Source organism: Oreochromis niloticus, linkage group LG16 (genome assembly GCF_001858045.2).
Source record: "Oreochromis niloticus isolate F11D_XX linkage group LG16, O_niloticus_UMD_NMBU, whole genome shotgun sequence".
Lineage (NCBI taxonomy): Eukaryota > Metazoa > Chordata > Actinopteri > Cichliformes > Cichlidae > Oreochromis > Oreochromis niloticus.
The window spans coordinates 3,002,565-3,024,271 of record NC_031987.2 but is presented as its reverse complement, the minus strand read 5'-3'; the positions used below and the strand labels follow the sequence as shown (position 1 = coordinate 3,024,271).

General features: G+C 43.8%; 1 protein-coding gene across 1 annotated transcript in view; it reads left to right on the top strand.

Annotated features, from left to right (window-relative positions):
- The window catches only part of ptpn4a (protein tyrosine phosphatase non-receptor type 4a), a 77,148-nt gene that overhangs the window by 25,956 nt on the left and 29,485 nt on the right, over window positions 1-21,707 (top strand). Inside the window, exons 2-7 of the mRNA XM_005450423.4 lie at window positions 6,007-6,161; window positions 14,587-14,694; window positions 15,915-15,957; window positions 16,563-16,641; window positions 18,210-18,254; window positions 19,282-19,334. Of these exons, the coding sequence (XP_005450480.1) occupies window positions 6,024-6,161; window positions 14,587-14,694; window positions 15,915-15,957; window positions 16,563-16,641; window positions 18,210-18,254; window positions 19,282-19,334 (466 nt within the window). The 5' untranslated portion in view covers window positions 6,007-6,023. The remainder of the gene's footprint in view (window positions 1-6,006; window positions 6,162-14,586; window positions 14,695-15,914; window positions 15,958-16,562; window positions 16,642-18,209; window positions 18,255-19,281; window positions 19,335-21,707) is intronic.

The following is a 21,707-nucleotide window of genomic DNA, read 5'->3' as shown; positions in this document are numbered from 1 at the left end:
GATTTTCATTCATGCTCTTGGAGAGGTTTATTCCACAAGGGCTCGATGAGGTTCAAGCAGAGGTTTGCAGAGGTTTGCAGCTCTGTACGGCTGAATGATGATGAGTTTGAGACCAAAGGGGGCAGAAACTGAACCGGACATTTAGCTCTTATAGGTTATAATTAGCACAGTTGATTTGATTTACCGAATCTGTGGATTAGCAGCATCTGTTACAGTCAAAGCACCGCACTGGAAAACCGAACATGTGTAACAGAAAGTCTGACTTGGCTCTGGTACTGCTCAGAGTTGCTGTTATAAATGATATTATAACTTCTTGTTGGGTCTTGATACCTCTCTCTTCTCGAGGTTATTTGCTGCCTCAGCTTTCTCACCTCGACTGGCCCGAGTTTTTGGACTCCCAGACCATCAGAGACGCACAAAAGCCCGATGCTGTTGCTGCCCTAAAATCACAAGTGGTTCCTGCATAGAAGAAGTAAAACCAAAGGGTTCATAGTGGTGGTCTGATGGGGGAGGGGGGAGAGGATGTAAGACCTGGTATGGGAGTTTTTTTTTCTGTCTTAATGCCAAACAATACAGTTTATTTCCTCATGTTTATTTATATAGCACCAAATCACAACAGCAGTTGCCTGAAGGTTCAGGTAAAACCCTGTTCAACCGAGCGCTGCGTCACTCGTTCTTATTCTGATTGAAATCGTCCACGAGGGCTTTAAAGTAGTTTTTCTTATCATTTATAACGAAAACGGAAATCACAAGCTGCCTGCAAACGCGCACACGCGCAGTGGCACACATCTGTAATTGACCACCTGTTTGTGTATGACCTAGTTTATGCTGCGCTGTGAAGCGGTTATGCACAATTCCTTTGGGATTCCTAACTGCAAGCCTCTTATTTCAACTGTTCCAAAGCAGCACAAAGGGACAGAAAAACCATACGTAGCAGTTCCTTTGAAGGAATCGGGATTATAAATAGAAATGTAAAAGGCAAGCAGAGTTCAGCCGTGAGCCCGTATTTGAGCTGGAGCAGACGGCGCCAGTTATGTAGCTTTCGCTTTGAGGACTTCGACGACGTTGGTATAAATAAGAGGCACGAGGAAGGACGGTGGTTCAGCCCTGTTGGGATATGCTTTATTATGTACACAAGTGGTGTGCATCCTAATAGCAGCAGAGCCATGTATACAGTGTGGAGCAAAAGTGATACTTTGGTCACTTTTGCCTGAATGTGGGTAAATGCTCAGTTGTTGGTGAAAGCCAGGCAATCATCTGAGCCGACTCACTGAACAGAGACCTTGCGATTGTGTGGCAGCACTCTATTGAATGGAAAAAAGCTCAAATTTATGCAGCTGCTATTTAAAAAAAATCAGAATGAAACTGGACAAACGAGGTAAAATTGGGACACTGGAGCCGGGTGTGCTTGCAGATGCAGAGGGGATGTTGGGAACTGCTCTGTGTGGAGAACGAGAGAGAAGAGAGACACAAACCTACAGAAGAAATCATGAAACGCAGCTTTAAGCTAGAATGACCGAAATGCCCAGCCCAATCTTCTCGTTAGATAAGTCTGTTTTAGTGCGCGTGCTAATATCAGCATGGTTATATATGTGTTTACATGAAGGCTCATTTTCCTGTGCATGGACAGGAAGGCTGCGGGAGCGTCTGTGTTTGCAATAAGCCGAGGGAGCCGCAGGAGCCCACCAGTGAGGGAAGCTTGAGGGTCAAGGGCCCTTGGTTAGACACACACACTCGCATTTCTCCCTGTTTGTAAGCTCCGCTGACTTCGGAAGCACGCTACAATAATTGCTTCCTGCAGTTCCGGAGGCTTCTCTCAGGGGAGAGTGGCTGTCCTGTCCAGCTCAGCAGAGCAAAGCTGGAAGGACCACAGCGGAGCAGAACATTTCAGAAGACCGAGAGCAGGAAGAGTGGAAGAGGAAACGGTGTAATAGGACAGGAAAGAGCTGAATAAGGTAGAAGATTGAGCTGGAAATAAAGAAACCTGAAGAAAAACAAATGAGCTTAAACTATTATCCAGTTAGTCGACTCATTGATCCGTACCACAAATACTAGTCAGTTAAACAAATTACTTTATCTTTGTGCAACCCTTTTAACTGTTCCTTCTATACGCCAAGGGCTGCAACCCCGGCAGATGGCTTTCTGTCACTCTGTGACAGGAAGTTGTAAAGAAGCCAGGTAAAAGCAAGCCGCACCACCCAGCATGGTCCTGCAGCACTGTAAAGATGGAAAATGAACTGAAAAGCAGACGAATGGAGCGACGTGTAGCCACATCCTGCACAGACATATGGATGCTAAGGCTGATGCTCATGTCATAGCAACCCTATGCAAACTAATCTAGTATGATATGTTTAAGATGCTGTGCATGAAGGCACCGATTAACCAGTTTAGACTGTTTAAGTGGGTTCCTACGTTTATACTAGTTGACCAGTTAACTAATGAGCACCTCCAGTTTAATCCATCCAGTCCTCGACTGTGTCCAGATTCTGTGTGTGGCTCAGGCTGAAAATAAGCCTGCTTGCTGTGGCGGCTCAGAAGACATAATAAAAGCACTGTTGTGAAAGGAAGCAGGCACAATAATTGTTTTCTCTCTTTTATCTTGTTTTCCTAATCCTTGGAGGCCACAATTGTAATTAAATAGACATTTCGATTAATTACGTCAGTCTAGTAAAGGTTCCTGAGAACAAATCGAATGAGATAAAACCTTGATGAAAAATATTTATGACAAAATATTTTTATTCATTTTTATTTTAAACAATGGTTTTATGCCGGACTTTAAACTGATCATTAAAACTCTCAGGCTCAGGTTGGTTGCTCATGATGATCCCATCCAGTCTGCAGTTTTGAAATTGTCTTCATGTGGATAAGCAGAAAAACATTAGGACAGGAAAAGGGCAGGCGATACAGCCTGTGGTGTGTGTGTGTGGGTGTGGGTGTGGGTGTGTGTGTCAGGGCTTGTCATCTATACATCCCACAGCTTGTCCTCAGAGAGAGCCAGCGACAGGAGCGCATTGCTCCGTCCCTCCCTTCCTTCTTCATGGCTTCATCCCTGCATCCGTTTCTGCTTGTCTCCTTGCTCCATTCGCTCTGTTTCCCAAGCTTGCAGCGCTGTGGCTGGCACCATCGCGCATGCTTGGCCACGTCTGCGTGCGTTTGCCTGCACTGAGGCCAGCGTGCTCGTTCCGCTGGCAGAATATACCGATCCCACCAGGAGCACCTACAGCACGACCAGCTCTGCATCTTGCAACACTTTGTGCTCTGATGCTGTGGCAGTTCTTGCCCAGGAAATTGTGAGCGGACGTGGTAAACTTTGTGACCCGCTGATGTGATTACGACCGATACGGACTGATGTCTTTGTGTGATCGGTTTAGTTACTAAGTGACATCTTAAACAATCAGCTTGCTGCACATTATAGCTTCTTTTTCCCTTGATGGGCTAATGCTTTGCTAGTTGAGCATTCTTCTGAGATTGTTACTGAACATCAGAGATAAATTTATGAATTTTAAAAATGTTATTTTAAAAACGTCATTCTGTCTGCATACATGATAGCTATAATTTGACTTATATCCACCAAGGTCTTCAAGTCAGCTTAATGATTGATTAAAAAATGACCAAAAGCAAAAACACCTTATAGCTTGAGCTTGTGTATTGAAGGTCAGTAGATTGATCTGGTCATTTAAAACTGTGTTTCTTGCTGCTAGTGTTTCGACTGATGAGATGCAGGCATATAGGGAATGATAATGTTACAGTAACAGGTTGTAACTGTTTCAATCAAAAACATGTTTCACTTTATTACTAAACATTTACAGACATTTTACCAAAAAGAATGATCCTACACATGTATGATATCCACATGAATTGTGTCAGGTATACTAAAATGAGTCTCAGCAGGGTAAAATTACAAAGTTAAAGTCCATTTAAGGAGAGCAAAGAAAGCTAAATGAATATATAGAGAATATAATGCTGTTCCCTTCAAAGTAAACCATCGGCCCTGGTGGAGGTTTGCACTCTCGGAGCACTTCTCATATTTTTATGCTTTCCTGAGTTTTTCTTAAGTCACTGGACAATTCAGCATGATGAAGTAATATAATGTGACCACAGGGTGTGGGTGATGGATGCTTTCTTGAGATGTCTGTCACATGTCATTGTGTCTATTTTTGAATGAGACTACTCTCACAAAGCATATGCAAGAACTTCCTCTGTGCATATGACATATAGATTATTGTGTGTCTGTGTGTGAAAGAGAGTTTGTTAGCGGTGACCTGAGTATAAATGTGCATTTATAGAGAGCGCACCATCTGTCAGTAGGTCATCGTGGTTTGTGCTCATGTGTAGTGACGAGCAGCTTGGAGAGCCCTCCCCATCCACAGATCCATCGCTACAGATACAGCAGCCCGTCATGACAGCACTGTGACCCCTGTGGGTTTGTCACGTCTGCAGTCATGCTAGATGACCTAAAAGTAAAAAAGCAGGATGTGGACAGGAAGGGCTTGGAGCTCATTGCAGCATCATATCATTCCTCTGTTTTCATTGACCAGCCTCTGACAGACGGCTTTAATGATGACTCCAGACAGTCTGTGAGCCACTAACTTCTCATCAGAAGCTTCACAGAACTGAACTGTTACTCACTAATCAGATAATCAGACAGAAACACAGTTTATTGTAAAGGAAAAGTGAAACACTGTGGGGGAAACGGGCACGTCTGATTTCTCTGAAGCTGCTCAGAAAATTCAGAGTCGCCACTTCACTTGAAATTGGCAAACAGGAAGCTCAGCTGCTGTGTACAAAGGTGACATGGTCTGCTTATCTGTTCCTCTGAAGCTCTCCAAGTTGCATCGCAGGTCTCTTCTTTGTGTAAAGCGAACCAATCGTCTTTTTTAAAACCCTCGGTTTGCATGGAGCAGCCAACCAGAACAAACTCAGCTTAAAGAAAAATAGATCAGGCCTGGTATGAGATAATAAAGACTTACTCTGGATAAGAGCTGCTCTAGTGTCTGAGAATGAGAATGTGCATTTTAATGTATGAAAATCATGTGGAACAGGTGCCCGTAATCTTGTCTTTACTCTTTAAACGAACTGTTCATCTACAGAGATTACAAACACATTAAACTAGAGTCACGTGAAAGTGAGTCCTCAGCAGGGTGTGAAAGCAGAGAAATAAATCTCACGCCTTAATGTTTTACCTTCAGTCGATATCCGTCCAGTGATTACAGGAGGCTTACTCATTCGTCACTTTGTGTGAACCAGGTCCTCATTCGCTGCTCTCACGCTGCTGTAGCCTTCGTGTTTTTGTCTTCATGTTGGAAGTGAGAGCTGCGTCCTCCTCCTCCTCATCATCACCATCACAGTGTGTCTGCACAGATCACACGGTGAGAGCTGCACCTACTCAGCTCTGCCGTCACAGGGCACCTTTTGCTGTTTTGGATAGCGGCGTGCTAACGGCGTGCTGCATTAATTCTCCCCATTAAGATTAAAACCTAATTGTTCTTTGTTTGGAAACATACCATCAAATACCATGTGCTGTGGTTTTTGAAGCTTCCATGTAATAACCAGGACAGTTTAATAGGACAGCATGGCCCCGGTTGTTGCATTTTTCTTCGCTGACAAAATCTATTCGCTTCTTAAAATAATAAAATGTGTCATCCTGGGTTGTCCCGTGAGTGTTTGAGGTGGCGGGCTGCTCCGCATCCCCCTGGCGGGGAATCTGCCGCTTGCGTATTGACATTCTTTTCCCATGAAACACTCGTTCGTCGATGCTTCGACCTGCTTGCACGGGCTTGCGCGGCTGCCGTCGCTGCGTGCCGTATTGTGCATCTGTTTGTAGATGGATCGAGCCTTGAACAAAGAGGTTTTTGTCCCTTAAAGCGCACCTTAAGTGTTGTGGTGTTATGCATTCATTACAGGCAATTTTAGATCTTTGGCAGATTGGACCCTGATCGAGCCCCGTTTTGGTCTTGCTCTCACTCATCGTTTTCCTCCTCTGTGCTGTGTCCTCTCTCGTTGCAGACCCTGGTAGGAGCGTGATGAGCGCGCGCTTCCGCTTGCCTGCTGGCAGATCCTACAATGTCCGGGCGACTGAGCTGGAGCGAGACAGGCAGCACACACAGGTTGTGTGCAACGTACTGCTGCTGGACAACACAGTCCAGGCCTTCAAAGTCAATGTAAGTAAACCCCCTTCAGTCCCAACTGCCTTGTTTTAATTGTGAGTGCGAGTTAAAAGCACATGGCAGAACATTACTTTTGTTTTTTTGTTTGTTTTTTAAAGTGTTTTTCTCAATAACACTGAAATTGTTCCCAGACGATGACATCTCCTGTTTATTCGTTCTGATGAAGACTGTGGTCTCGTCTGCTCTTTTTCTTTTTTTAAGAATTGAAAACTACCAGTATCAAACCCCTTCCTCTTTCTCTCAGACCAACTTTCCTACATACCTTTTTCCGTTACTGTGAATTTCCCCTCAAGCCCACCTCAGATTCATCTGAGAGTCGGTGGGGGGAAAAAAATCCTTTGCGTTTCGACACATTGGCAGACATTTAAAAGGCAGCCCACTCACGCTCTCTCTCTTTCTTTCTCTCGTGTTCTGATGATACTTTAATGGGTAGGGTTTCACTTGTCCCGCTGGCTTCAGTTTGTTCCATTTCTGGCTTTGAGGTTTGATCTCAGCGGTTGATCAGTCGGTCTTTATCTCGCTTTACAAGCATTCAGTCTCACGCAGGCAAAGCTCGAGGGGAAAATAAAGCAGGGTGTCTGTAAGTGAGCGCGGTGCATGTGCTTCAAACCAGGTGACGAGCCAGCTTGTGACTGATGTTACGGCCGTCTGTCACGGCTCTCTCCGTCTGATCAAGCACCGTGACAGAGAGACACAAAGTCAGCCGGGAAATTCCCTTTGAGTCACAGCGCAATTCATCTAATAACATCCTCTCAGACACATCACATCCTGTTAGTGTTGAGATTTGTGTTTACTGAAAGAAAAGCACGAATGACAATACGAACATTATATCTGATGAGTGCTGATGTGATAATGAAGTCGTACTTTTTACTCTTTGTGCGTTATTCCACGCTACTTTGTAACTGCTCCTTCACTTCCTGTCACTCTTGTCGTGCATACGAGCCTAAGCCATGTATGTAAAAGACCATCTGTGTGTTCAAGATTAGCCAAATGTGAGAACTTCAATGTAGTGTGAGCTCTGTCGGCCTCTCTGCCAGCTTCATTGATCAGGCCCCCGCAGCAGCAGCAACTTCCTGGAAGGACAAGCCATCCCGAGAGCAACAATACTTCTATTGATCCTCTCTGTGGCCGACTGGCCGTGACTCCGGCGGAGAGTGAAAATCCAGAAGCAGCCTCTTATTGTCATGGGAACCGTGGGGGCTCGTGGTGTGCGAGTGTGTGGGTTGGCTGTGGGAGGCACATGAGGGGCTTGTATTGATGATCGTATAGATGGAAAGCCGTAGGCTGAAATAATATCAGTGTAAAGTGCTATTGCAGATATTGTTGTAGCTTTAGAGAGCGCCGAGCGTAATTTAAATGTCGTCTAAGGAAGGGTCGATGAAATTTCAAGCATCGAGCGCTTGGTTTCCATCATTTCTTGTCAGTTTTGTATTTGTTGTGCTTCAGCTTACGATGGAAAATTCAAGAAAAGCACCAACGATCAATGCAACGACTGTATTTTAGACAATAACTCAGCAAGAAGGTCAGGTATTCTGATTTACGTTCAGATATTTATTGTAACTTTTGTCTTTTAATGGCATTCATGCTGAGCCTTTCTTTTAAAGATTACGTTTTAGTTTCTAATTTGTAATTTTGAATAACCGTAGAGTTGCCCTGTGTTCACATTTAGTTTGGGGAAGAAGCCTGTTTAAATGTCAATGTGTCACAGTTTCATAAATGCATGAACAACAGCCCCTGGACTTACAGTTTCTGCACAGTCAGAACATTTCAGACCTTATCTGTGTAGTTCTCACCTACGTAATTGAGACTCACTTCAAAACTGCCTAGCAACAACACTCAGCTTACTTAATTTTCAGGAAGAAAAATATCAGATCGCCTCCTCCTTTTCCTTTGGGCTGTTCCGTCCTGCACGCCTGCACGGTGCAGGTACCAAATTTCATATTCATAGTTTGCCAACCCACTGCAGAAGGAGGAGAGACCTGCCAGAGGCATTCATCGCTGAGTAATAGCTACACCCATGTCGTCATCGGAAACACGATCAATAATAAAAGCAGTTATATCTGCTTTCACCTTACGTTCAGATTCGGTGTGGAAAATGAAGCAAAAACCCACAGCAACCATCAGTCACACCAGTTAGTCACCACTGCAGCGTTTAATCATCATCATCATCATCATTTATTTATATAGCACTTTAAAAACACACCTGGTAGACCAAAGTGCTGTACAATACTAATATGCACATAGTAATAAAAATAAAAATAAAAATAAAAAATCAGTTACCCACAGAGTTAAAAGCCAAGGAATAAAAATAGGTTTTTAATAAAGACTTAAAAACTGGCACTGATGTAGCCTGTCTAATATGGAGAGGAAGGTTATTCCAAAGCATCGGCGCTGCAACAGAGAACGCTCGGTCTCCTCTACGTTTCAGCCGTGACTTTGGGACAGAAAGCAGCAACTGCTCAGCTGACCGAAGGGAACGAGTGGGGACGTGGGGCTTCAACAAGTCAGCCAAATAAACCGGTGCCAGACCATTTAGAGATTTAAAAACCAATAAAAGGATCCTAAATTCAATTGGAAGCCAGTGTAGAGAGGCCAATATCGGAGTGATGTGATCAAATTTTCTTCTGCCAGTTAAAAATCGTGCCGCAGCATTTTGCACTAATTGCAAGCGTGACAAAGTGCCCTGCCCAACCCCTATTAAAAGAGAATTACAATAATCTAAACGTGAGGTAATAAAGGCATGAATAACACTTTCCAAGTCACGCTTGGAAAGAAAGGGCTTAACCTTTGATAAACGTCTGAGGTGATAAAATGCTGATTTTACCGCCCCGTTTATGTGACCATCAAAGGTAAGTGCAGAATCAATTTTAACTCCAAGATTTGTGATCGAACTCTTTAGTTGGGAAGTTAAAGCTGCAAGATCAACATCCGGAGTATGAGAAGAACGATTTGGGCCAAATAAAATTGCTTTTTAATAAAAAAGAAAAATACAATGACCTCACGTGTTATCCTCACATGCATGCTTGGAAAACCCATCTCCCCCATACAAAAGCAGGGTTAGCAGCATGGTCAATTCACAGGAAAGCAGAACCAACGTAACCACAATACCCAACATGAATATTCAGCTGTGTGTAACAGCTATTTGGTAATCAGGCAGCTCTTAACAAAGACCCAGGTTACTGGGTTTTTTTCCCAGACTCAGTCAGTCTTTCGTTTGTCACACATGTATAGAAAGCACCAAGTGTCCCAGTTTGCATCATTGAAATCACTACATTTGAATATTTCATGAACAAAAATGTCTGTGATTAGGTACTGTCCCTCTACTCTACTGCTGTACTACATATAGAGATCGATGAGTTGAAATCGCACTGGGATCATCTGCCCAGTCGGCACCAGTTACAGGAGAAAAGTACAAAAACAAACTTAAAGTATAAACCATCAAACTGCCAGCTAATCAGAGCTGCACACTACTGCTGTTTTCTGTTTTTTATGTGTGTATCACAAGGGCAGTCCTGTGAACTAAATTTACTTAAACACACTAGTAAGAGACCTGACTTCAACAGCAAAAGCTGAACTGGCATTTGTCAATGAAGCGCCCAGCCCACTACAACTGATTTAAATGGCTTTAAATGGGGCTTATTGTGCTCACATTTCTCTTGGACATTCTGTATTAGCCCAACATTATTCCATACCATACCCACTTTATTTATAAAGCACTTTAAATGCAGGCACGACAGATACAAAGTGCTGTATGCACACAATAAAAACCATTTTGAAATAAAAACGAGTAAGTACTCACACTAGGTAGAATAATGGACAGGCTCCGCCCCCTCTGAGCTTGGATCTCTGTTTCTGTTGGCCAGACAGAGCTCAGAGAGGTAAGGTGAGGCACGAGCGTTTAAAGATTTGAAAACAAAGATAAGAACTTTGAAATGGACTCTAAGGTGCACGTGCAGACAGTGAAGCGCCGCCACGACGGGTGTGATTTGCTCGTTTTATTTACGGGTTTCATTTTGAACCAGCTGTAGGCGTGAGTGGAGTGTGCTTGTTAGTTATTACATGCCAAAAATCTTTAACCCCAGACCTTTGTATAGGTCCATCGTTGAGCTCAGCTTGGTAACTGCACTTTTCTTTTTTATTGGAATTTTAGAGGCCAAGCAGAGTTTTTGCCACCTCTCCCCCTTTTCAGTTATTGTATTTCTTTTTTCCTTTAATGGGACTCTATTGACTCAGTATTTCTGTTTAGGAGATGCCCTTAAATTCCTTCTGAGGTGATTCCTGTTCTTTTATTAATGCCTCATTTTTGATTCCTTATCAGTTTTCTCTGTGGAGCCCAAAAGAGTCTTGGAGAGCTTGGAGATGTTATTCTGATGGAGTGAACAACCACTCGCTCTTGACTTCTCACTTCCTCCGTGTGTTTTGGTTTTTGCAGCCAACGACAGGACAGCAGAATTTGCGTGTGTTGTTGTAGTGCTGACAGTTTCATGGAGTTGGTTATGCTCGATGGTGAGAAAAATGAGAGTGTAACAGTAAACGGTTCGCTCCACCTCTGTGACTGGAAGAGCCAAAATAGTGAATGCAACCACGCTGCTTTGAAACCAGGGAGGTGTGAGGGAGGTGTCACACTGCATGTGTGGGCAGGATGTGCTATACGTGTGCGCTCTCGCATGTTTCTTGGCCTCAGCATGACGTCCGTTTTAGTAGACGTCCATTGTTTTAGGGCTGTTTAAAATCAATATTAGCAAAACAAGGCTGCCCACTGATTTTAAAACGAAGATCACTGTTTGGTCAGACGAGTTTTCACCTCCGTTGTGCATCAAATGCCGTCGTACTTTTTAGCATTGACTCAGTGCATTAAATGTGAGCTGGTGCTGCTCATTCAGCGAGGTGGACAGTCGCGCAGAGATCACAGATCGGTCCCTCGGTTCTCATCCTGAAAGTCTGTGCTGAGTTTACTGGAAAAGGAAGACAGCTATAGATGTCAGCGCCTCCACCTGCACGTTGTTCCTTTCCTGCCTGGACAAGCTGCCTCATACTTCCTGAAATTCCGTCATTCTTTAACACACACACACCCAAACACACACACCCGTCGGATATTCATGTCTTGTGGGGACATCTAATTGACATAATGCTTTCCCGAGCCTTTTACCCTAACCATGAAAGATGAATGCCTAATCCAACTGTAACCCGTCACTAAAACCACATTTGGAGTCTCAAAAATGCCTTCAAGCTCGTGGGGACTATGATTCTGATCACCATAAGTATGGTAAACTTCCAATTTTTGGTCCCCACAAAGATATGAATACATGCTCACGCACACACACACTTTGACACACTCAGTTGTTTCCTGTGGAAGGACTTCAATAAAAATGTCACATTTTTTTGTTAACCTGTCATAAAACACTGGAATTTCCCCCTGAGTGTTTGATGTTCGATGGTCCGCTCCCCTCCACCCCTGAAGATGAACCCCTCGGGGTGACAAACTTATCAGAGCATCTTTTTCCCCCCTCTCTCTCACTCTCTGCCCCTCCTCTGCTCTCAGCCAATCTCTTGTGCTCTGATTGCTCTCTATCACCATGTCTCCTTCCTCTCTCTTCATTCTCACGCACACAGACACTGTTTCAGTCCGCGGTGCTGGTGAAGGGCACAAAGAGCGTTTGTCTCACCCGGTCGCATCGTCAATCACTCCTTTTCTCTTCTTCCACTCTCCCTCTCTCTTTCCATCTCTGTGACTTTCTCTCTTCTTACGTTTGCATTCTCTTTCTTTTCTTTTCTTTGAAAGTCTTTCTGCATTTCTCTGCTCTTTCTGACTCGTCGCTCACTGAGAACGGCCACATGAGCTATCCAGAATATGGAACTGCTGTTGCCATAGTCTGTGCAGCTTGTTGCGTAAAAGTCCCAACGAAGCGCGTGTGTGCGCGTGTGTGCGCGTGTGTGCGTGTGTGCGTGTGTGCGTGTGTGTGTGTGTGTGTGTGTGTGTGTGTGTGTGCGCGCACACGCTGGTGCTAGTCTGTTCTGGTATTCTAAAAGTGTACGAGCCAAATGTGCGATTGCTGTGAGAGCAAACAGACATACATTGTTAAAAGTGAGCCAGGAATACACACAAAAGGCAAGCATGCCCGCTCTCTCACACACACACACACACACACACACACACACACACACACACACACACACACACACACACACAGGCGATGGGTTTCCTGGGATTGCAGTGTAAAAGTGCACAGAGGGCTCCCACATCAAGCTGAAAAGCTGCTTCATACAAAGGAGAAGCATACACACACACACACACACACACACACACACACACACACACACACACACACACACACACACACACACACACACACACACACACACAGAGAGTTTCTCATGGAGGCAGCAGACACGTTTATCAAGAGTCTCAGAAGGAAAGTGTCACTCGAGAGGCTAGCACTGCTAGCTTCCTCATTCTCTCGGTTAGCCGCTGTCAGCTGGCTGTAATCATCAGACGTTTCAGACACTTGGGCTTTCCACTAGATCCTTTAAAGCAGCCAGAATTTAAAAACTTTCTAGCAACTGATTTTATATCATCCTAAAAAATTAGTATATATCAAAAGCCCTTCTAACGTACTTAAAGAGGCATTAATAGAGTTTTTAAACTGCCCCATTTTTCCAAATTTAAGGTGTGGTGATGATGGGAGGGAAATGTAAGAGCCTTGATGTTGATGAAGCGCTGCTTCCTTCATCTATCGCCACAGCAGATCATCTGCATCCATCTAACCCCAGAATCCTCTGTCCTCCTTCACTACATCCATGAACCTCCTCTGAGCTCTTCCTCTTCTCTTCCTGTATTTTCTTCCCGTCTCCAAACCATACATCACAGCCATCTTGTAACTCCGGCTGCTCCCCTGAGACTCGTCTCCTCCAACTCCACCCTGCCTGAACTCTCTTCTTCATCACAGTTGCTTTGGATTGTTTCCTCCTCTCTCTAGTGCATACCTCCACCTCTTCAGGCTCCACCTGCTCCGGATGTGCACTACAGATCACAGTGTTGTCTGCACACAACATAGTCCACAGAGACTCCTGCCCGACCTCATCTGTCAGCCTGGCCAGCACCGCTAAGAACACTTTGTTTGATTTTGAGGAGAAAACATGTTTCATTTGTTGTTTAACGCATGGATTGAGGAAGAGACAAAATATGGATGAAGGACATCCCACTTTTCTTCCATGTTTAGCCCATATTTCATATTAAAATCACAGGTACTGGGAGCTAGCTTTGGTCATTTTCTAAGCAGCTGGGCGCAGTTACCTCAGTACGAGTTTCAATCATAAGGCTATTAGATGTGAAGGTGCCCCTTGTGACTAATATACTTGAACTGTTGAGCTAGCTTGTGCCCTTCCTCCTTTTATGTTGACGCCTGCACCAAGCTCTTTATAGCTAACCTCCCAGCTAGCCTTTTATAATCAGGGAGGCGCTAACATCGGAGACCGTCCTGGTCTTTTGCAGTCTCCCAATTTTCTTTCAACGCTCAAAATACGTGCGTTACGTTTTTCCTCTCTGCAGCGCTCCTCTTGTTAAATGTAGCCATGTGAGTGTGACTGGAAGGCCAAAAAGTCACCAGTTCTCTCAGTACACCAGCGACTCATACTTAACAAGGCTTTGACATTAGTAGATTGCACACATGCACACACTCTCACACACACACACACAGTTGTCCTAGAGGGCTGCCATGCCAACATGTCAACTGTCAGCTAACATTGTGTCTGTTTGACACACACACACACACACACACACACACACACACACACACACACACACACACAGTGCATTGTAAAACTGTGTCAGCAGGGCAAAGGTGTGTGTGTGTGTGTGTGTGTGTGTGTTCTCCCATGGGAGCTCTGATGGAGCAACGCATTTGTGCCCTGCCTCCTCCTCCTCTTCTTAAAGTTGCAGCAGATCAGGTGTGACTTTCTGCTCCACTTGTGATCCCGCGGTTTCTCCTCTCACCCTCGCTGTTTTCTCAGGAAACGATGTGATGTTAATGATGCGTTTGATAAGTGATTTCTCACATTTTACAGCCTTTTAATTGGCTCTCTGTGGACTCTGTGTTTAGGGAGAACTCCCCCCTTTCCTCTTCCTTCTTTTTTTTCCCCTTTTAATCCTGATCAAAAACCATCTGTAAACTAAACCTGCTCAGCACTTTGCTTGAAACTGATGTTTATCTCAAAGTCTCGTGGAAGCTTCAGTGCAGATGGGTAGTTTCTGTTTCTTGTTTTGTTTTTTTAAACCTGTCTACATCAGTGACTCTCACATGAAACCTTTTTCCAGGAAGGTGAATCAAGCAGATCGTGTATTTAACTTTTGTCTGTCGTTATATGTTGGTAGTAAATAAAGCTCAGCGTGGATGAACGTGTTTTCCTTTGTTCTCTGCAGAAGTCGGATAATGGCCAGGTGCTGCTGGATGCTGTCTTCAAGCACCTGGAGCTGACCGAGAGGGACTACTTTGGCCTGCACCTGACTGACGACTCATCAGATGCACCAGTTAGTATGACAGCCGTGTGTGTGTGTGTGTGTGTGTGTGTGTGGAGAATGAATGCATCTTAGTGTTGTTTCCATCTGCATCATGTTAGATGTCAGAAGCACTTTTAGCTCTGAGTGGGTGAACTGTTTTCACTCAGGGATGGGCACTTTCTGTGGAGTGGGGCTCTATGAGGTTGTGATCCACAGTCGGTCTGTGGGGCACTAATGGGCACTGAAACTATGCAATGTGTTGCTGGGTAAAGATCAGCAACAAATTAAACTTTATCAACCTAAAGTTTGAGTGTCGCAGGTCAATAGACCGATCCTCTGTGATCCTCTGGGCACTCTGAACACGTATGGCGACTGGTTTCTGGCTGTCACTGTGTAAAATTGATTGCAAAGAGGGCGCTGCACCAAAATCCTCCTCGTGATTGATTTGATTGCTGTGGCTGACTAGTCTTCCACGACTAGCACTACAAGGTTTGCCTTCAAAGTAAAAGTTCGCCTGACTGCTGCAACCAACACGTTTAAAAAGGTGCAAATTTCACGTTAACATTCAAATAGTCATGCAAAATACGGTAACAGTTGCCGTGACAACCTGATGACGACCTGATAACAGCCAAAGAAATCACAAAACAGTTTTTAGTGCAGCATCTTATGTCTCTTAGCAACCAATTTCACCTAGCGACTGCTAGCAGCCAGTGACGGAATGCTCACTTTTCCTTAGCAACCAGTCGTTGCCAGGAGGTTGCCGACCGGTCTCTATGTCTGCCTGAAGGACGCCTGAGAGAAACCAGTATCAGTTTAATGGTGCTGTGTTTTTAGGGGATTTAAAAGAATTACATTTGATCTTTAAACACGACAGACCCGCCTCCTGCTGCCTTACTCGGTTAGCTAGTTTCATTATAGTTTGACTCTGGCCTTTTGGTAAGTCAGGTCACATGTGTTTACTAAAGAAGTGCTCCGTGTAAAGCAAATTTAAACTGTGCCGATGGAAAAGAGATAATCTGATCCTGTATTTTGTTGGGAAAGTTGGGAGTTGATAAAAGCTTGTTTAAGGACCAGTGTGATGAAATTAAATCATGTCTGTCTGCGAGTAACGGTGTGGGTGTGTGTGTGTGTGTGTGTGTGTGTGTGTGTGTGTGTGTGTGCGTGTGTGTGTGGCCACTGGTAAATAATTGAAGTTGTGTGTTCATACTTCATGGTGTCTCTAAGAGTGTCTCTCTATCAATATTTTACAGCGCTGGCTGGATCCCAATAAGCCCGTCAGGAAACAGTTAAAAAGTATGTGAAATCCACCGCACACACCAGCTCAGCTAATTCACTTCATCCTGCAGCCAAACACCTTCACTCAAGTCAAACTCCATTACATGATTTTTATTAATTAATTTTCTTCCCAGCTGGTTGAGGCTGCAGCGTGCGGCGTGGTCCCAGCAATGGTTAAACATCCACTCGCCACCTCAGGCAGAAGCCTCTCGTCCACGCTGTCATTTAAAATTCTGCCTGTGCTTTGAGCCATTATTAAACTTTATTTCAACTCCGCTCTTGTTTTTAATAACGAGTAATATAATATGTGACGTGTGGAACAATTAAGCTCGAGTGAAATCTGCAGTCCTCCTCCAGCGATGATTGACCTGCGCTTCAACTTTATTTCATGTCCACTGGCTCATTGACAAAAAACACTGCAGCTTTGTTTCTTAAGCAGCATGAGTGTACGTGTGTTTTACACTTATTATTAATTATCTCATTTATTTGCATCACTAAACAAAAATCCACATGCATAATGTTTCCTAAAGAAGGCTCTGAATAGAGAGCACATGTTTATCTCACAGGCTGACGCTCTCCGATGAGTGTTTCTCTCCTCTAACTGTTTGTCCCTGTTTTTCCAGGAGGGTCTCCCCATAACTTAAGCTTCAGAGTCAAATTCTTTGTGACAGACCCCAATAAACTTCAGGAAGAATACACACGGTAAGAGTTTCTAACTCTACGGCAGGCTAAGAACAGCAGGAACCACTTGGTTTGTTAAACGCTGACATTAAAGTTCACTAACAGAGGAATAAAGGCTCAGTTGTAAACGAGATCCGCTCCTCACAATGAATGAAGTGTTTTTGTCATTTGACAGAGCGTCACAGAAAGTGCTAATCAAAGCAGAGCAACTGGAACTCGCTGTATTGATGTCGTTTCATTCAGAAATGGAGCAGTGATGTCTGCGAGCAGGAGCTTTGCAATGCAAATGGTGTTTGTGTAGATGTTAGTGCTGCGTTCAGTGTCAGTCGTCAGTAATGGCATCAGCATCAACAAAACACACACCATCAGTAGTTCTTGTAGTAGCAGGTGTTTAAACACGCTAATGTAAAAAAATGTACTTTGATACTCTGAAGTGTTTCAGTCTGAGCAGCAAAGAGGGAGATTTTCTTTGTCCAGAAGATTTAGGGACAGATTTATGTGTTGGGACATCCCAAACTGGGTTTTGGCATTTAAAACAACCAAACAAATAAAACAGAGTACTATCTGATTACATGTAAAAGGTGGGAACTCTGATGCTTGATGCTGAAATGAAGCGATCTGTGAGCGCTGTTTTGTCCCGTTTAGTAATTCTGACCTGGCTGCAGACTGTTAAAGGGAAACAATGTGTCCAGTTTTTAATTGTGACGCTTTTATGAGCCACACACAGCTGGAAACATCAGTACAGTCCCGGAGTTCCCAAACAAAAAATGTCATTCTGTTAAGTGTATCTATACAAAATATGAGACAAATGCGTTTTATGTAGATCGTAAGTAAAGTAAATAAACAGTCGAAGCGTTTTTGTTTTTTTTTTTTAAGATCGCCCATATTAGTTTTTCTCAGATTCTTCAAAAAGTCTGAGATGAAGAACAAAAAGATTTAAAAACAGTGACCTTAACCCCAATAACAGCAAATTGATTCTCAGGATCTGAGCTTTATTTTCTCTCTGAATGCAGATCAATAAATCTTTTTTAAAAAGCATCTTTTTATGATATAAAATGTTCTGCAAATCCACTGTGTGCTTTGTGCACGTGCAGAGGAGCGATCACAGCTCTGCAGAGATCGTTTCAGCCTCTCTGAGCCTTATCACGGTTTTGCACAGAGCTTGTAAAAGTAAATAGGGAGCCGTGGATCTGACATGCCCATCTGATGCACTGTACATTCAAGTCAGGTTTAACAAGCACTCCTGACAGCAGTGTAGTACACAGAAAAACCTTAACAGTGTTCACCCTGAGGTTTGAAACCTAAACTACATATATATATATATATATATATATATAAGTATATTTTAATACAGCTTTAATGTCTGAAATTGTCATTAAAAAATCTGCATAATGTAAAATTAAGGCAAAAAGACCAAAGGTCTGTGCTGTGGGGTGTTCCTTTACTTCACATCCATCCCACAGACGTTAGAACTGTGATGTTCCCACCAGGCCTCTGCTGGGTGCTCGTCCTTACATGACAGTATCACTACAGCTGTGCTGGTGTTTCACTGATGACTTGTCCTGATGCTCTGTGTTCCTCCTCCTCAGGTACCAGTATTTTCTGCAGATCAAACAGGATATATTAACTGGAAGGTGAGTGTGTTGTTCTTTGTGTAAACATTGTTGCTGTGTCAGCTAGGTGGAGCATTCTGCCTCGGGCCAAATGCACTCATACAGGTGTGTTTACGGCATGAGCACCATTATGCAGATATTTTTAACTGGCCAATGTTTTAAAGGGGATTTCCCATGTTTTTATTTTTGGACCAGGGTAACTTTGCATGATTTACAGTTCAATATTATCCGTATTTTTGCGTTACTGGGCCTTGGTGCAGCAGCATAGGTCACCTGAAACAAGCCGCTTAAAGGTTCCCCTACCTGTAAGCCTGTGGTGTCAAACATGTGGGTCGCGGAACAGGTCCAGCTTGCCAAAGAGAATAGTTCGGCCCTCTAAATGAGCACAAGCTCTTTAAATCATAAAGGATGTAAAAATCCTGCTGTAGTTTAATTACAAAAACTCATGGAGGTAAAAATTAAAATCAGATCAGCGTTCATTTCAAGCTGTTTTCTAAACGAATTGCTCAATCTGCTTTGGCGCAGGTGAGTGTCCTCTTCTTCTTCATGGAGGGAAAATGAGGGCGTTATTATGCGATGGTTGTATTTGTCCGCCCCGATAGATCAGATGGCGTTGTGTGTGAGTGAAATCGAGGTTGACACCTCTGCTTTCAGGCAGCCTTCTTCTGATTGTTGTACAGTGGGTCCTGCTTTAAAGCCAAGATGTGGGTGACTGGAGGAAATATGAGTTAATGCAGCGCACGTAGGCTCATTGGGCATTCGTACAAGCACTCACGACACGCTCATTATCCTTTTTGTCAGTGAATATAAGGCTCACTGCTTCCTCTTACTTGGTTCTTCACACAAACGAATAGATTTTGTTTCCCCTCCACATTTCTGTGTTACTGTTATTGATAACTAATCTCTGCTCTTTGAAATGAACTGTAATAACTTTTGTATTGATGCAAGGCTGAAACATCTGTTTAATGTGTGTGTGCGTGTGTGTGTGTGTGTGTGCGTGTGTGTGTGTGTGTGTGTGTGTGTGTGTGTGTCTTCCTTCGACTTCCAGATTGCCCTGTCCTCACAACACAGCCGCGCTGCTGGCTTCCTACGCCGTACAATGTAAGTAGCGCTCCCTCGGTGCTCCCGTTCTACTTAACAATGGAAAGGCAATTCATTAGGACTCTCTTTAGCTGCACACGCTCTTAAATGTAATGACTGTGGTTGCCTGAGTGCATTTATAACTGCTGCTCTGAAGCCATTACATTTCAATTAAGCCACGTGCTGATATTTGATATTAACACCAGTGGCATAAATATTCGATAAGGTTGTGGCTTCTCTTTGCAAAATTGGCTGCTCATAAATAACATGCAGAGGTGAAAGTGGTGAGAAAGCCTGCGGTGACGGCGTTTCTCTGCAACGGCAGCAGCTCTGTCCACTCTAAAACGCTGTGGGTGCATCAAACAGGGAGAATATAGAAACTAGACTCTCAATATTAAATGTTTTAACTAAACGTTTTTCTTTCTTCACCATCTCCCCCGATGTGCTGCCCCAGTTTTAAAGCATTTTTCTTTGTTGTTGCGTTTCTGTGTCGAAGGCTGGCGATTTTCACTTGCCATGTGAGAGCATTTTAGGCTCTTTGAGCGTGTTTTTTGAATTGAGTGAAATACCAGATACTGGACAGGACACTGTGGCGATTGCATACCTGAGTTTCCTCATCTGAGAAACTGATGACCTTAAACCAGAAGCTGATGGTCAACGAGCTGCTGGAGACATGGAGGTTATACGGAAACCAAAATGGAAACAGATCAGTCACCAGAGAAGCCGATGTCCACGTCTGTAATGCTGCATGGCTTAGAGACACGGCCACTCAGTAAGAGCCTCAGAGTCCGGCTGGATGGATTCAACTCTAGAGCTCCCAAAACAGTTCAGGAAGCCAACCAGGGAACACAGGAACCTCTGATATCTGCGTTGGGGTTTGGACATCTTCTACCTCTCAACCGTCCTACGAGGTGCTGCTCGATGGAAGCAACCGATGGTTTCAGGAGAACGTTGGCGTGGATCCTGTAGATACTCGGCCATCACTCAGGATTGTTATACGTGGAAACCTCTAGTGTCATGTGCTAATGTACTGTTGTAGCAGCTGTAACAGGTCAGCTTGGTAGTATTATATACAGCAAACACTTATTAGCACACTCCATTAAATAAGATGTTGTAGCATGTAGCTGTATAGCTTAGAATGCTAATGCAATAGTCAGCACACTACACACCAGTGGGACCAGCCTATTTTCTGGTTTTCATTGCTCTAGTGATGCGTGCATAGACAGTCGCTTCACCCTTTCATGCATTTCAGTGGCTGTAACTGTTGTTCAATATTTATTAGCTTCAGGCTCAACACAGTTAGCTCGGTTTCACTGGTGATGGCAGAGCAATGCAGATGCTCTGCTGCCAACAGCAAAGCAGAGGTTCAGCACACAAGTGTAAATCAAGCTTTAGGCAATAAAGCACATACGACTCACTAGCAGCATTTCAAATCCAGCCGCTCTCAAGGGAATTTGATATAAAAAAAAATAAATAATAATAAAGTTTTACTATCTAATCAGATCTGTTAAATCCACTCCTGCACTCGGCTTGATGTGATTTCCTTGTACCTTACTTTAGCTGTTCTGGAGCCTCATTTAACCACTATAACTGTAAAACCCACTGACTGCAACCTGTTCATTACTATCCACGCAGATCTGCAGACTAGGCCATTGCACTCGATGTTCAGCCCCTCCTCCCCCGATTTATGTGCTCGTAAACCCCCTCTCTTACCTCGTTCCACTCTGCCTCCCTCTTCCTTTCAGCTCTCTTCCTCTATCACATGTTTTGCTGGGAATATCCTCAGCTTCAGTATGTAGGTCACAGAGCAGATTTGGCCTAGTCTAGATGAATCACACTGCTACTGCTTTTACACACACGCGCGCACACACACACATTACAGTGTAGCTAGGGCCGTGTTGTCACGTCGCTCAGTGCCAGCATAGATTATGAAGATACATGTTCACTTTTGGGAAAAACTGTTTGAAGCAGCTGTTATGCTGCTAATTCCGTTAGCTCAGCCCAAATGCTGTGCTCACAGCTCTAAATCCAACACCAAAGCTTGCACTCTGAAAGAAAAAAAATGACTGCCTGAAAACCAAAAAGTTCAAAAGAATTTTAATGTCATCCTAATCTTACCACAGTGTATCACTTGTACAAACACAAGTGTCCACATTGACATATACACACTTCTATTAAATTACCTGCAACGTGAGTAAAATCATCAGTAGCATCATTATAAGACCCTTGAGCTCAAGCTAGTATCTCCCACTTTGAGCCAATCGGCAGCCGAGTATGGCTTTCACATCAAGAGATGGATCCACAAAGAAAGATCAGGTTGACGAGTCTTTGAGGTTCATTGACCTTCGCGTTGAATCTTGGTAAAGAAAGAACTGCAGCTTAAAATAAAACCAA